Raw genomic sequence first — 17664 nt, forward strand, 5'->3', positions numbered from 1 at the left:
CCACTTCCACTTACCCACTTCCACTTACCCACTTCCACTTACCCACTTCCACTTACCCACTTCCACTTACCCACTTCCACTTACCCACTTCCACTTACCCACTTCCACTTACCCACTTCCACTTACCCACTTCCACTTACCCACTTCCACTTACCCACTTCCACTTACCCACTTCCACTTACCCACTTCCACTTACCCACTTCCACTTACCCACTTCCACTTACCCACTTCCACTTACCCACTTCCACTTACCCACTTCCACTTACCCACTTCCACTTACCCACTTCCACTTACCCACTTCCACTTACCCACTTCCACTTACCCACTTCCACTTACCCACTTCCACTTACCCACTTCCACTTACCCACTTCCACTTACCCACTTCCACTTACCCACTTCCACTTACCCACTTCCACTTACCCACTTCCACTTACCCACTTCCACTTACCCACTTCCACTTACCCACTTCCACTTACCCACTTCCACTTACCCACTTCCACTTACCCACTTCCACTTACCCACTTCCACTTACCCACTTCCACTTACCCACTTCTACTTATCGACTTCCACTTATCCACTTCCATTCTCCAGTGGTGTCGCTCTTGACACCGTCTTAAGTGTGCGTTCACTATGCAAATATATGGCTTACGAGGAGCTGCCCATTCTCAGCTCCATATCCAGTCGCTGTGAAAGTTGGACTGCTGGTAGCACTGTGGACCACATGAATGATTCCTTCCGCTGATTTTATGCGATTTTTTACAACCCTCAGCAGTCTACCACGGTCCCTCTCTGTCAGCACATGAGGTCTGCCTGGTCGTGGTTTATCTGTGGTTTGCCCTTCACATGTCTACTACTTTCACGTCGCCAGCAGTAGATTTGGCTGATTTATTGCGTTACCATCGACTATCCCACATTCGAAGTCACTGTGGTCTCCTGACAGCTGTCTTTTACACTGGCGGTCCTTCTCCCGTGACTTCTAGTTGTCAGTTCCGCATTACATAGGCATGTCCAGATACTTAGATTCGACAGCATAAATGTCACTCGTGTGTGGTGAAGCTTCTGACAACAGATCTCACCGTCTCACCGACATACATTGTTCCTTACTCGCAGCTGCTTTCATTGACTCCAGACGAGTGCAGTTTAGCACCTTTCTTTGTTGGTCCTAGCACATTTCTGACTTCATGAACAGTGTGCTACCAAGTGTGGTTTTGGAGCACGCGTCACGGACGTGCCCGGGCCGTTTGGGAAGGGTTGAGGTCAATGGAAAGTTGGTTTAGGTCGGCTCGTAAGACTACCTTGGACAACGTAGCTCAGAAAGCACTGAGAGGCATCCAGGTTAGAGCGCCAACAAAAATTAGAATTTTGCTTCATAAGTATTACCGATGAAATGTATACCTAGCACAAGATAAAGATTCGGTGTATTAACGAATGGTATCTGGAGATTAAAATTGCACCGTTATGAATCAAGACACGTACATAATTGATTTAAATGGTAAAGTTTACTGCATAAAAAGAATCTAGTGTATTATAGCTGTAGTTGATAATTAGACAAATCAGAATGGATTCAAACCTTAGAGTTCTTTGAAGTTAGAACTGTGTAGGCGAAAGAGAAAAATGCCAAACTGTTTATTATTATTTCAGACCAGTTTCCATCTGACATCACTTTCACACAACAAATTTCAACGAATCTTTCTGCCGTGTTGTCGGTACTACTTGGCAACATGATTATTTAAAATTTATGCCAGTAATAATAATAATAATAAAATAATAATAATAATAATAATAATAATAATAATAATAATAATAATAATAATAATAATAATAATTATTATTATTATTATTATTATTATTATTATTAAAATTTCTTCAGAAACAACTGTAACCATTCGCCTTTTGTGATTATTCATTTTTTATTATTTTTATGGTTGCGTGCCTCAGTCTGTAAAAACTGAACCCTTGTAAGATCGCTTTGTTGTCTGTCTATCAGTTCAGACCGTTTGTTCTGAAACACGTTGGCGTCTCAAATTCAAATTTATTTTACATACTAAAGTCTAAGGTCACAGTGTGGTTTAAAAAATATAAGCTTATAAGTCAATGCAATCACTCATCAAAACCAATAGGGTACTTTCCGTTGACCTATAATCATGAAATTCATCAAGGTTTGACAGGACGAGTAAAGTAAAGAATCTGAAACTCTAATTACATCGCATAAAAATCTTTTGCCATCTGAACATACTTTGCATTCATCATCGCTCAAAAGCCTAAGACGAACAGTCATGCATGCAAACGTAAAATGTAAGTTATAGTCACTTCTTAATAGATAAACAGATGTTTTATTAAATGTGACCTCTGTACCATACATAAACTGAAGTCCGCTGCTCGCCTCTTTCTGTGTGTCCGGGCTAATCTGAAGAATTACAGCGGCGATTTGGATACAATTTTGAATCCTTTGGGCTAATATCTTGCAAGTATCGACATCGATAACAGGCAAAAATCGTAGAATCGTAGACCTTCCCGAGTCCCAGGATTATGAATCGTAAACCTTCCCGAGTCCCAGGATTATATATATATATATATATATATATATATATATATATATATATATATATATATATATAATATATAGTCTGAAGGGCCGTCGGCTGCGAAAGCCCGTATCGATTACGTTTCGTTGAATGGTTCGCAAGCTGACACTAGTTGATGGCACAGCATTGAACTTCTGTCACGTTGAACGATTCGCTTCAGTCGTCGTTGGTCCCGTTGTTGCAGGATCTTTTCCTTGCCGCAGCGATGTTCGAGATTTCATGTTTTACCGGATTCGTGCTGCTCAAGATACATTCGTGAAATGGTCGTAAGGGAAAATCCACAGTTCATCGCTACCTCAGACATGCTGTGTCCCATTGATTGTGCGCCAACTACACCACCACCTCCAAACTCACTTAAATGTTGACGTTGTAGCAGCAGTAACCGATCTAACAACTGCAGCAGACACTTGTCTTACATTAACAGCGCCTTATTCTGCATGTTTAAAAATCTCTATATTTGAACAAGCATGGTTATACCAGTTTCTATGGCGCTTCAGTGCATACACAATTTGAAAATCTCTTTGGCTGGTCTACTGTCTTGCATTAGACACAAGTTTCCAAAAATTACCGGGCCCCTTTTTCTCATTATTTCTAATCAGTTTTCCCAATGTCGATAGAGTTCATTGTTCCTCCGTAATTTCCATTTTCACATAGTTTTTCGTAGGCCTAATATTTTCCTAATGATTCGCCTTGTAGTGTTTCTAAAGATCTGAATCCTAGTTTAACGCTAGACAATCGCTGGCTCATAGACATTCTGGCTTCACTAATGTATTGCAGTGTCCTAGTTTTGTATTTTTCGACAGGCATTTATTGTTGTAGCAGTCTCGAGTTATATCATATGCGCTTCCCATTTTGTTTCCTTACGTTCATAGCAGCTTTTTACAAAAAATTCTCGTCCATTATCTCACCAAGAAATATAAATTTTTAAATTTTTCATTTTGGTCCATATCTGTTTTCAGAAATTTTTGTGAATTTTTAATGTTTTTTTAAAAATAGTATTTTTTTCTCTACAGAAATTCTGGAGCTAGTTTTATTTACTATGTTCTTCTAAAACATTAATTTATGTTACAGCAGATGTCACATTCTCAGAAAGAGTAGCAAAGTCATCCTTCTTCCCGACGTTGTTGGAGAAATATTACATTCATTCGAAAGAAAATTAACAGTCAGTGATATTTATTCCTTGTTATGGGTTTCAACAGACCGTAGTCTTCTGGCAGATAAAGAAGTTGCTGTTACGCGTCCCTTCGCTCATGACTATCACACATACCATGTTGACATCCTGGTAGATATTGTGTTGGATATTCCACACAGGTTTGTCAAAATTAAAACTCCGTTTGTCACAAATAAAATGATTTTTGCACTTGTTTACATTTACATGACGAATTAAATACTCCATTGATCTACATTATTTAACAAACCTGTGTCAACGGTCCTACATAATACCCACTAGAATGTCGACATAGTATGTGTGATACAGTAATAATGGAACAGGGCATATAACAAGTTATTTTTTAACGAGTCTTATCACTTGAAACTGTTAATCAGGAATAATAGTACTGAATACCATTTTGGCTATTAAAATTGGTCCGCAGCTCGTGGTCGTGTGGTAGCGTTCTCGCTCCCCACGCCCGGGTTCCCGGGTTCGATTCCTGGCGGGGTCAGGGATTTTCTCTGCCTCGTGTTGACTGGGTGTTGTGTGATGTCCTTTGGTTCGTTAGGTTTAAGTTCTAAGTTCTAGGGGACTTGATGACCATAGATGTTAAGTTCGATAGTGCTCAGAGCGATTTATTAAAATTGCTCCAAACCAATTACGATTAGCTCCTTCTTATCTCTATTATGAGAAATTTGTTACATTCATTCAGCCTTTCATGCCAAATTCGTGCTGTTTTCTCTAGAACACAATCGGAAAGAACTGGGTATATATATATATATCACCTTGCTATTTACCTATAGTTATTCTGAATGCTTAAGATATTTCTCCCACAAATTTAAGTTTAGATACTGTTTTTATTTATTTTTTATTAATATTGTATCATAAATCAATGCTCTTGGTGGTTTTAAGATATCTTAAGATATCTTACGCAAAAATTCAGTCATACTACAGTATTTCCTGGTTTAACGTAGTATGTGATTCCTTTGTTCCGAAGGTCGAGGCACATAAATCAGCCATGCCGAGAGGAGATGGAGCGAAACAGGTGACGCCACCATCTTGGCTGGACAAGGCCTTTGTCGCCGACGCCCTGAAAGCTTCTGACCCAGCAACTGATGAATCCAGCGTACAGATCGTGTCTGTGGAGGAGGTGTGTGGCGGCTACCTGAGCGAAACCTTCAGGGTTGTCGCGCGTAACACCGTGACTGGGGCGACCCAGAGAAATAAGACCACGTCGCTGATTGTGAAGATCGCGCCGAACTCCGACGGTCTCCTCAAAGACGTAATCGATAGTGGAGTGTTCACCAAGGAGAAGATCGCCTACAGCACCTTCCTCCCGGCCGTGGAGGCTGCTCTGAGAGCGGCTGACCTTGGCGGGTGGCAGCCTGTGTGGCCCAAGTTCTATTATCAGGGCTCGACGCCGAGCGACTTTCTGGTGATTGAAGACCTGGACGCTTCCGGGTTCCGTAAGGTGGACGAGGCCGTCTCTTTGGACCTGGAGCAGTGTACGGTCGCAGTGCGAGGTCTAGCCCGCCTGCACGCCGCCTCTGTCGCCTTGCTGGACGACGAGCTGTATGCAGATGGTCTATTCCACCAGTCGCTCATCTTCAACGAAAAGATGCTCGAGAGCTACGAGTCCTCAATGGCGGACGGATTTGGTAAAATGGTAAAGATCTTCGAAGAATACGCTTGGTTTCACAAGTACAAGGGCAAGCTGAGCGATTTCGGGCTTCCTCTGCTGCGCACGACAGTGGATGTGGTGACAAAGTCGAAAGTAGATTTCAGAGTTATGCTACACGGCGACTTCCACAGGAACAACATGATGTTTCGCAGGGACGGGGAAAGTCTACAGGTTCGCGTCTTCGATTTTCAGGTGAGATATTGGAGAACATTTTCATATTGTTAAATTAATCAGTATGGAATCCTTTTGGAGATGCACCATTACACCAGTAAACCGACTCTGAGAAATTGGCACAAAGGAATAAGCAGTTGATAACCGTGTACATGCAAGTTATTTGTATGTGTGACTCGAGACTGGGGAGAAACTATGCAAAGGTGTTTTTCTAGGAGGTCAATGCGAAAAGTAAACCCCATTTCCTCGTAGAGGTAGCAGAACAGTAAGTACCTTTTCTAACCCAGTAGGTCAGCTGTCCATAGCTGCAGTAGTAATAATAATGGCGTGTGTCGAGGGCCTCCCGTCGGGTATGGACCGAATATGATAAGTGGATGTGATAGTCACTTACAACGTTAGTTAAGATTAGATGGACAAATGCTGGTCATCTATAGTAAGCAAAAACCTGGTGCACGAAATCGATGAAAAAGTTTGCGACAACCGGTCTTTCACGATATTTCAACTGTCGGCAGAATTTCTCGATTTTTTTTTGGTACGAGATAATGACAAAAAGACTAAGATGTCGCATGTTCTGTGCTCTTTGAGTTTCAAAACTCCTTTCTCAAATTCAACGGATAACTGCACTTCTTTTCCTTTATATAATGTTGTCAGCAGTGTCATGAGGTCTGTACCCTTTCGCGGTTTGGCGAAGCTTGTCAGGGTATCCGTTTGAACCTCCAAGTGTGAATTCACTAAAGGGGTGCCAATGATGATCTTGGTAAGATTTCAACTATGCACCAGGTTCACGTCCAGTGGGGAGGGATGGCGTCGCACCCAACGTCCTCAATGATAGTATGTAATCATCATCCCGTCTGTGGCCATAAAAAGCGTAGCATGATTTAGGGTCAGAGCACTCCTGCTGCACAGGCAGCTTAGCAGCTGCTGGTGCCGAGTTAGTGATGGTGACTCACCTGTATTTCCTGTCAACTTGGTGAACAGATGGTACAGACTGCCTTCCTGGCAGTGACTTCTGTTGAAGGCGATGTCATCTGTGGAGCAAAATCTGTAATACCAGTCCTGCCAGCTTCCAGCGACAGCCTAGTATGGGTCCAGTTTAAAGCCCAGGAAAGCCGATTGCAGATGGAGAAACTATGGCAGACAGTCTAGTTCAACAATACTGACATTGATCACTGCACCAGCGGACAGCGATTGGTTCCCAGTCTGAACGATAGGGCCGTAACCCAATGAAGTGCCCACTGACACGCTGCCCTGTGCTGCAACCTTGATCCACCATGTTGTGGTGTAGATGTTGAAGGTATCCACTGGTCACATGCTGGAATGCCCAAGTGTCATGCTGGACAATGGGGCCAGATTGAGTGGTTTAATGGAGAAACAGATTCTTGACGCAATATGCTGTAGTTATGCAGTAGTTAGATGGTGACTTTCAACTGTTGGCTAGTGGTGTTACATTTATTATGTGGAACATGGGTTTCCTGTTCCGTTGGTTTTCAAACGTTTTCGATCCACAGAGCCCTTGACATGAGAATAGTTACAAATTATTAACTATTGACACAATACATTTTAATCAACTTAAAATGTTATTACATCTTATTATTTCAATGCTATGAATTCGAAGGATGAGCCTGCTTCTGTATATCAGTTCCTCAACTCTTGGCAAAACAATGGAAACTGTGGCTCGCATCTCTTTCTCCATATTCGTGTACAATCTATATTTCGTGTTGATAACTGCAAATGCTGAAAAAGCTACCCAAGTACTACGTTGCAAAAAGTTACAAACCATGTGGGGTCTTGTTACCTACTTGCAGATAGTCCTGTTTCACTAAGCTCCAAAACTAAAGCAATGATGAGGAAACAACCTATACTGGACAGATATTTGCTACAATAGTGTTGATCAACATGTTGTGGAAATTGCTACAAAAACGTTTAACGTTTTACATGCCCAATCGTGTCTTCAGTATTCAGATTTCCAAAGAATGTACCATATTTACTGCAGAGGTCCATGCGTTTCTGAAGGCAATGAAGCAGATGAGACATCTTTTGGGCAAACAGTTCATCTGCCCCAGTTCCCTTTGTGTCATAAACTCGTTGCAACACACATACCCGCAGAGAAAGTGGCCCAGCTCATACATGACAAACTGCACTTGCTTCAGCAGTGGGGTTGGTGGGTATCATTCTGCCGGGAACCAGGGCATGTGAGGGTAAGCCGCCAAGCAGGCCTGCTGTGAACATGGCATGGCACAATGTGCTATTCCCTTTCAAGCTGTCATTTAGTTTGAGTGTCAGAGATACCCATATGAGGAGGAGTGCCTGCTAGTGATGGACAATAAGCTGTGATTGATTGAAGCCAGCTATTTAGCCTGGCATTCCTCCTCCTGGTTGCACAGGCAAGATGAGTGTCCCTGATCTGAATCGAAATTGGAAACTGTCCTCTCACATATGGGTTTGTACCTTGGCAAGAGGACCACAAACGAATCTATGGTCCCAACATCGTGGCGTCCCCTTGTTAGTAGTACTCCATATGAATAAACTGACTTACAAAACGAAAATTCTGTAAGTATCTTTGTACAAAGAAGAAGGGAACATTTAAACTAAACATAAACAATGCTATGGTAATTATAGTATACATTTTAGTTTTAAATTAATTGCATTTTATATATTAGAGCGTAGAGAAAAGTAGTGCCTTCAATTTTTATGTGAGTACTCTTAAAGCTTTATGAATAAAACAAACATTCTCCATCTTTATTCTTCATGTCTACATGCTTATTTCTAGACATAATCACTGGTGAGAAGCACATTTCTCTCAACGAGAGACCATTTGCTAAGGATGGGGAAGCGAAAGGAACCATGCTGGCATGGCGATCTGGGGAACTGATGGACTAACTAAATCTGGATTGTGAGACTTGGCTTTCAACCATCGTCGTCCCGAAACCGAATCTTATACACTGATTGCTGCACCAGTTCTCTCGCTATGTGTAATGTTGGTGTGTAAGGTCATGACGTTTTTGTTTTGCTTGCAGGTAATACGGTTGCTATAGATCTAATTTTCAATTTTTTTTTTTGTAGTAGACTGGTGCCATTTGAGTTTATTTATTGTCATTATGTCATTTGGAGATAGTGAGTGGAGCTATGGAAGCTAGAAAATGGAGTGCCATGTGGATAAATCGGAATATTTCGACATATTCTTCTACATAAGTTAAACAGAGGGGTGACAGTAGCGGAGGCAGCTGCATGTGGGAATAATGCCAGTACACACAGCATTGCAAGAAAATTGATGATCATTTGAAGGTATTAATCGACAATGATACACGCCCACCCACATTATTCTTGACTGACAAAAGAGCACTATACAAGAGTTGGATAGGGAAGTCATTTCGCACTCACCTTATTCAAATGATCTTGCGCCCTCCGATCTTTCACTTTTTCCGCTCTCCATCTAACAACCTTCAAGGAACTTCCTTTCCGGATGAAAAAGTGGTACGAAAATGGCTCGATCAGTTCTTCGCATCATAACCACGTGATTTCTACAGTCGCGGAATCGGAAAGTTAACCTAACGATGTGAGACTATTGTAAATATTCAAGGAGACTGTTGATGATGACTAAAGTCTTTGTTCTGTTAAACTTATAGACATACGCCACAGCTTATACACAAACCTAATACTTTCCTGCGAATAGTGAATGTCACAGGTTCGACTATCGGTCCGCCACACAGTTTAAATCTGCTAGGAGATTTCTAGTCTAAACTTGTGTGCACGATACCTACAGATCAGTACGTAGGGGTTGTGGTATACACCTAGATTTCTCGCCGCGTGGGATTAGCCGAGCAGTCTGGGACGCTGCAGTCATGGACTGTGCTGTTGGTCCCGGCGGAGGTTTGAGTCCTCCCTCGTGCATGGGTGTGTGTGTGTGTTTGTCCTTAGGATAATTTAGGTTAAGTAGTGCGTAAGCTTAGGGACTGATGGCCTTAGCAGTTAAGCCCCATAAGATTTCACACACATTTGAACACTTTTTTCCCTAGATTTCTCATTTAAAGCTAGTTGGTGACGTCTGTAAATAGGCTTTTGGGAGACAGTTTTTATCTACGTTAAAGTGTCACCTAGTTATGATTTTTTTGTCTTGGTGGGTCGAGCAATCCTGTGATCATTTGTGCTGCCGTTCTTTGTATAGTTCAGTAACCGCTGTAGTCCTATTTGGTACAAGTATCTCACTCTAATAGATAACATGAATGATTTGTAAACAATCTCGTATGTAGACTGATCACGTTTTCCTAATTTCCTACCAATGAACAAACTTCTGCCACATGCTTAACTTTGGACGCACCCCTATGATCATTGCATTTCATATCAGCTCACTGGGACCTCTCCAGATACACCTTAGCCCTAGGACGCCATAGGGGGGGGGGGGGGGGGCGCTTCGTTGAACCTGCTTTTGCCCAAGTAACTTTCATACTACATATTCCCTTTGAGTTATTGTTTGTTGGCTATTTTATGAAACGTAAGTGTGAATATATTTTATAGTAAATTCCTGCTTTGAAAGAAAAAATAAACAAACTTATTATTGGTCCAACGACCCCCCCCCCCCGTCCTTAGGCCTCCATACTACAGAAAATTTTCCTTAGTAGGATTTCGTATTTCTCATCTCTACAACAATGTTTGTTGGTATTCTTGATATTCACAACAATCGGTTTACTTTCAGAGGAAGTGATTGTTGATGTCAGTCAGCTGTTATTTATCTTGTAAACTTGCAGTGAGCTAGTGCAGTTCCGAACACTTAAGCCTCCAGTAACTTTGGTATCCTACACAGCAAAAATGAAACCAAGTAAAAGCTTACTGATGTTGTCAACAATGCACCAAAATAAAGGCTCTGTTGGAGGAGACAAGAATAAAACAGAGATAAATGGATATTATAATTCCGCTAAAGGTGGAATTCATGCCATTGATCAAATGGCGCGTATGTACACCTACAAGAGGGGAACAAAGAAATGGCATCTGTATTTTACTCTCTCATCGACATTCGTACTATCTATGCAACCACCATATTCATCCAGCAACATCCAAGATGGAATGAAAAGAAACACAACAAATGGAAACTTTATCTTCTTCAAGCTGGGATTGAACTAGTGAAATTGCAGGTAGAAGAAAGAAGTGCCAATGCAAGAGGGTTATCTAACCGAATTCTTCAATCAATGGAGACTATTCTAGAAAAGAAAATCAAAAAAGTGACAACAGAAGCACGTCAGCCTCCTGCAGGGAAAGGTCAGTGCCATATTTGTGTAAGAAAAGGTAAAACAAAGAAGCAGAAGTACAACAATTTAAGTAAACCAAAACAGTATTGTGGACAGTGTCATAAACATGTGTGTAACACACATTCGGAAAAAATTGTGAAGTGTGTCTCTTGCCTTGAAGTTGAGGACTCAGAGTTGTCTGTTGTATATGAACACATCTGTATTTTGTATTGTAATACGTCAATTTTTATTCACTCAATCCAATATTTATAACAATTAACAACATTTATAAACCGAGGCTTCAGTTAAAATACATAAACCACTATGAAAGTTGTAATTTTTCGTCAGTGAACTTACTTAATACCTGTGGGCTCGCCGAACCGCCCCCCCCCCCCCCCCTTAGGCATCCAAGTTAGAAAAAAAGGCTTGGCCGTCCTAGGGTTAGAAAAGGGATGTGAGGAGTGTCAAGAGGGACTGAACCGGCCACTGTGGGCACGGTTGCTTGAACTTTGCTTCAACATTGCAGGGTATGTACGTGGGGTGCCCGGCGGTGGAGCTGCAGTACTTCCTGCACACGAGCGCCAGCCTGGAAGTGCTGCGCGACCACGTGGACCAGCTGCTGGCAGAGTACCACGTGGAGCTGCAGCGCGCGCTGCGGGCCCTGGGCCGCCTCCAGCAGGCGGACGCCTACCCGCTGGACAGCCTGCGCCGCGACTTTGACAGCTTCGGCGTGGTCGGCGTCTACGTCACCTTCCACATCTTGCCGCTCGTCCTCGACAGCCACATGGCGGGGCAGATGGCCGACATGACACTGGAAAATTTCCAAGAGCAGGCGGACGAGTTCTGTCAGAAGCACTGTAGAAATGAAAGGTTCCTGCGTTACGTCGAGTACCTTATCCCTCACTTTGACTCCAAAGGATTGTTTGAGGTAAAGGTAGTATAAATCATATACAGTTCAACGCTCTTGACGTAAACATTTTATGTAAAACGAAGAAGGGTGGGAAATGACTGTTTAATGTCCGGCCGACGACGTAGTCATGAGCTCGAATTGGGCAACTGACTAAATATTTGAATATGGGTTGGGTGGCAGGACATGTGGTTGATCTGGCGTCGTCCTCCCGAATGAGAGTCCAGTGCGCTTAAAACTGGGCCATGTGCGTCGGTATGTAGGAGGAGGGCGAACTTGGTTCTAGCCGGTCTTGGGATTAACAATTAGTGTCTGTGTCGGCAGTAAAGCCGACCCAAACACTCACACCGCTGCTCTTCCTCCAATTGAGTAAATATGCTCAGTGAGATCGCGGTAGTATCGATTCGATTCGAATTCCTTTCCAGCCATCTAGATAGAAACTTTCCGCGGTTTTCCAGCATCACATAAAGGCAAATTTCGGTACTGTTCCTTAAAGGACACGGGTGATTTCCTTGCCCCCCCCCCCCACCCCCATCATCTTCCAGTCTGAGGTCCCGTATCTAATGACGGGATGCTACAATGTAACCTTTCTTCCTTTTCCTCCAGTCACAGCCTATATTCTATCTCTGATCATCTCGCACTCGATGCAACGTTAAATCACAATCTTCCTGCCTCCTTTCTTGCTATTCTTATCGATACACAGTTGTTCGTAGCCCATCTGAATGTGGTTCTTAACTAAGAAGACAGTGACGTGTCCGTTATATTTCGACATATATTTTAAAATATCGTTTAACCAAAACTTCTGTAAAAACGGTCAACCTGTAATTGAGCTATTAACATGAAAACATGCAGGTCACTGGCAAATGACTGACCTCTCGTGACATTTTGATGTGTCTTTATATACGCCGTCGCACTGCACAATTTTAGTTCTGATTATTGCAATTTTGGTTCCACAAGTAATCATCGTCCTAGAGCATGATGCTGTTTACTTTAACGTCAATAGTAACAATTGCACTTCGATCATGCGCTAACGGATGCAGTCAGTCGTCCCACTTCCTCTGCATCTGAGCGTCGCTTTCTTGGGAGGAACAATCTTCGATTACCGCTGAGCGCCAAAGACGCACGACTCTCAGGTTAGCAGGAATTATAGCTAAGCTGTTGTTTCGACGAGAGAACTTTTCATGGGCAGCTGCGTGAAGAATATTAAGTCACTGATGCGATGTATATATAAAATCACATCAGTGACTTAAACCAATCAATGCTTATTCACAGTTTAAAGTTGAGGAAAAAAAGTTACATGTTGCCATTTAGTTATATCCTTGCAAACACACAGCAGTGGGCAGAAGTAATATTGAAGGGCATATAAGGAAAATCATGTTTATGGTGCAGTTTGTTCTGTACCTGTCTCACCGGACATACGAAAGTTTGCCTGTCGTTATGTCTTTACCATGGATCGACACAATGATTTTACATATACGTACCGCAATAAGGCTGTTGTTTAAAATACTGGTTCGCGTTCGGATGCACATCTCCCTTCGGCCACTCGGGTTTATGTTTCCCGTTATTTATCTACTCGACTGAGTCGAGTGTCAGGGTGATTTCCTCAGTATGCTGTCGGATAACAGTGACACCCAAACTACGTTCCCTCCACTTCGCTGCATTTATACTGGATAAAACAAATACATATCCCACTCACATAAAATAAGACACACTGTACGTATTTTATATTATTTATGCTTGCTTTTTGTTAAGTTACATTTTGTTTAGTTAAAGGTTGCTCATATACTATAGTACTTAAGATGTGTACATGCATTATGTATAAAATGTGTATTTCGCTTTGACAAGTACATGACTTAGCCTGCATTGTAAGCTAGAAACAAGAGCTCTGTACTAAATAAAGCTTTCTTGATACTTTTATCACAGCAACTACGACATTATTCTTTGAATTTAGCACACAAGGAAATCCTACTGTCTCTGCCTCTTGAATCAAACTTAACTATAGTCCTCTCAAAAATATGTTCTTATTTCAAAAATTACATTTTGCTTTTAACGATATTCATTCTAGTACCTATTTATGTATTATCGATATGTATTTTCCTTGAAATATATAGAATATTGACACAGTTGTTCCATGCATGCTTTCATGTGTACTATGTCATCTGGCGCTCTATAACTCTATAACTAATTCATTTAACCTCCTCAGCAGTCATCATTAATCTTATATATTTGTATTCCATGATGGTTTGACTGATAGAGCAACCAGTTATGCATAATAATTACATACATTCTGTGATTTCCCTGAAAAACAAAAAAAGCTATTGGAGAAGACTGTATTACAGCTGAACTTACTCAACAAAAAATTATAACTAATTTTATGACCATGTATGAAAAGACACGCGAACCTGAATAGATTCCAGTAAACAGGAAAATGGCTCTTATCTATCCTGTGCACAAGAAAGGTGACAAGTACGATACAAATGACTACAGACGTATCTGTTGCCAGTGGGCTATAAAATATTTTCAACAATTTTATTAAACAAGGTCTTATGCACTTGGTAGGGATTTGGATGAATATCAGAATGGATTTGCAAAGGGCAGATCTTGATCAGAACAGATTTTCAACGTATAATCGATAATCGGTCACATACTTACGGACTCTAAACTAATAGCTGGAAGACTAATCAGTTTTAAAAGGCATTTGATTCAGTTGGTATGGAAACACTAGATAAAGTGTCCCAAGAAGTCAGCATTACATTTAAAATAGCAAACATTATTCGAGACACGCTCACAGACACCAAGTTAAAAGAAAAGTTACTGGGTGAAATATCTAAGGCATTGAAAATAAAACACGTCAAGGCAAGGTAACAGTTTCCCACATCTCCACCCCCACCTCTCCACCCCCACGATCTCTCCACCCCCACGATCTCTCCACCCCCACGATCTCCCCACCCCCACGATCTCTCCACCCCCACGATCTCTCCACCCCCACGATCTCTCCACCCCCACGATCTCTCCACCCCCACGATCTCTCCACCCCCACGATCTCTCCACCCCCACGATCTCTCCACCCCCACGATCTCTCCACCCCCACGATCTCTCCACCCCCACGATCTCTCCACCCCCACGATCTCTCCACCCCCACGATCTCTCCACCCCCACGATCTCTCCACCCCCACGATCTCTCCACCCCCACGATATCTCCACCCCCACGATATCTCCACCCCCACGATATCTCCACCCCCACGATATCTCCACCCCCACGATATCTCCACCCCCACGATATCTCCACCCCCACGATATCTCCACCCCCACGATAACTCCACCCCCACGATATCTCCACCCCCACGATATCTCCACCCCCACGATATCTCCACCCCCACGATATCTCCACCCCCACGATATCTCCACCCCCACGATATCTCCACCCCCACGATATCTCCACCCCCACGATATCTCCACCCCCACGATATCTCCACCCCCACGATATCTCCACCCCCACGATATCTCCACCCCCACGATATCTCCACCCCCACGATATCTCCACCCCCACGATATCTCCACCCCCACGATATCTCCACCCCCACGATATCTCCACCCCCACGATATCTCCACCCCCACGATATCTCCACCCCCACGATATCTCCACCCCCACGATATCTCCACCCCACGATATCTCCACCCCCACGATATCTCCACCCCCACGATATCTCCACCCCCACGATATCTCCACCCCCACGATATCTCCACCCCCACGATATCTCCACCCCCACGATATCTCCACACCCACGATGTCTCCACACCCACGATGTCTCCACACCCACGATGTCTCCACACCCACGATGTCTCCACACCCACGATGTCTCCACACCCACGATGTCTCCACACCCACGATGTCTCCACACCCACGATGTCTCCACACCCACGATGTCTCCACACCCACGATGTCTCCACACCCACGATGTCTCCACACCCACGATGTCTCCACACCCACGATGTCTCCACACCCACGATGTCTCCACACCCACGATGTCTCCACACCCACGATGTCTCCACACCCACGATGTCTCCACACCCACGATGTCTCCACACCCACGATGTCTCCACCCCCACGATATCTCCACCCCCACGATATCTCCACCCCCACGATATCTCCACCCCCACGATATCTCCACCCCCACGATATCTCCACCCCCACGATATCTCCACCCCCACGATATCTCCACCCCCACGATATCTCCACCCCCACGATATCTCCACCCCCACGATATCTCCACCCCCACGATATCTCCACCCCCACGATATCTCCACCCCCACGATATCTCCACCCCCACGATATCTCCACCCCCACGATATCTCCACCCCCACGATATCTCCACCCCCACGATATCTCCACCCCCACGATATCTCCACACCCACGATATCTCCACACCCACGATATCTCCACACCCACGATATCTCCACACCCACGATATCTCCACACCCACGATATCTCCACACCCACGATATCTCCACACCCACGATATCTCCACACCCACGATATCTCCACACCCACGATATCTCCACACCCACGATATCTCCACACCCACGATATCTCCACACCCACGATATCTCCACACCCACGATATCTCCACACCCACGATATCTCCACACCCACGATATCTCCACACCCACGATATCTCCACACCCACGATATCTCCACACCCACGATATCTCCACACCCACGATATCTCCACACCCACGATATCTCCACCCCCACGATATCTCCACCCCCACGATATCTCCACCCCCACGATATCTCCACCCCCACGATATCTCCACCCCCACGATATCTCCACCCCCACGATTTCTCCACCCCCACGATTTCTCCACCCCCACGATCTCTCCACCCCCACGATCTCTCCACCACCACGATCTCTCCACCCCCACGATCTCTCCACCCCCACGATCTCTCCACCCCCACGATCTCTCCACCCCCACGATCTCTCCACCCCCACGATCTCTCCACCCCCACGATCTCTCCACCCCCACGATCTCTCCACCCCCACGATCTCTCCACCCCCACGATCTCTCCCCCCCACTACACGTCTGTCCCCATAGCTCTCCTCTCTAAATTAACCATTACAGAAATTGAAGTCCTAGAAAGAATCATTAGAAAAAATACATGGGCCGCTAAAAATGCAGAGGCATTCATTAAGAAGTAATGAAGAATATCGCACTTAGAAAACGTACTTGAAACGCAACGGAACAGATGATGGATGTTTCTTTACACGTTTATACAGAATGAACGGCAGCAGATTAACTCAAAAGATTGTTAAATATCTTGGGGACAAGAAATCAACAATAGCCTTGATACAAGAAGTTAGGAAAGATTTGGAAAGAAACAACATAAGTGAAAAAATGCAACAGATTTTAAAGAGCGTGTTATAAATTGATGTATTCCAAGGCAGGAGGGCGAAGAGACGGACAAAATGGTCTGAGGATAGGAGGAAGAAGAAAGAACAAAAAAAAAAAAAAGAGCAAGCATTGAAATCGTGCACCTCGTTGTTATGGCCCAAACGGAAATAGAAAGACAGTATCGGTTACAAAGCTAGTTTATTATAAATAACGTGTTTCACATGATTAAGTCTCCCTCAGGTTTTCTAGAAGAAAAGAAAAAGCAAGGATGTAATTATGCAAAATTAAGAGTTACGGTGCATGGTATTAAGATGCGCTAAACTTTCCAAATTGTTTTAAAAGTTTAAAAGCGCAAGTTAACAATTAGGGTAAGGCCATCAAAGCATTAAATTTCACGGGCTGGTTGGACTGTTAGTCAGAAAGATGGTATCAAACCATTTAGAGGAAGAACCGTCGAACAAGATGCAGTGGAACAAAAGTGTGTGTGTCGCACGTCCGAGGGAGGACTAGAACCTCCGGCGGGAGGGTCCGTACAACCCGTGAAATGGAGCCTC

General features: G+C 43.7%; 1 protein-coding gene across 1 annotated transcript in view; it reads left to right on the plus strand.

Annotated features, from left to right (window-relative positions):
* The window catches only part of LOC126323984 (uncharacterized), a 63997-nt gene extending 50148 nt beyond the window's left edge, over positions 1-13849 (plus strand). The window contains exons 2-3 of the mRNA XM_049994869.1: positions 4733-5608; positions 11336-13849. Of these exons, the coding sequence (XP_049850826.1) occupies positions 4733-5608; positions 11336-11752 (1293 nt within the window). The 3' untranslated portion in view covers positions 11753-13849. The remainder of the gene's footprint in view (positions 1-4732; positions 5609-11335) is intronic.
* Positions 13850-17664: the final 3815 nt, after the last annotated feature.

This window comes from Schistocerca gregaria, chromosome 2 (genome assembly GCF_023897955.1).
Source record: "Schistocerca gregaria isolate iqSchGreg1 chromosome 2, iqSchGreg1.2, whole genome shotgun sequence".
NCBI classification, from domain to species: Eukaryota; Metazoa; Arthropoda; class Insecta; order Orthoptera; family Acrididae; genus Schistocerca; species Schistocerca gregaria.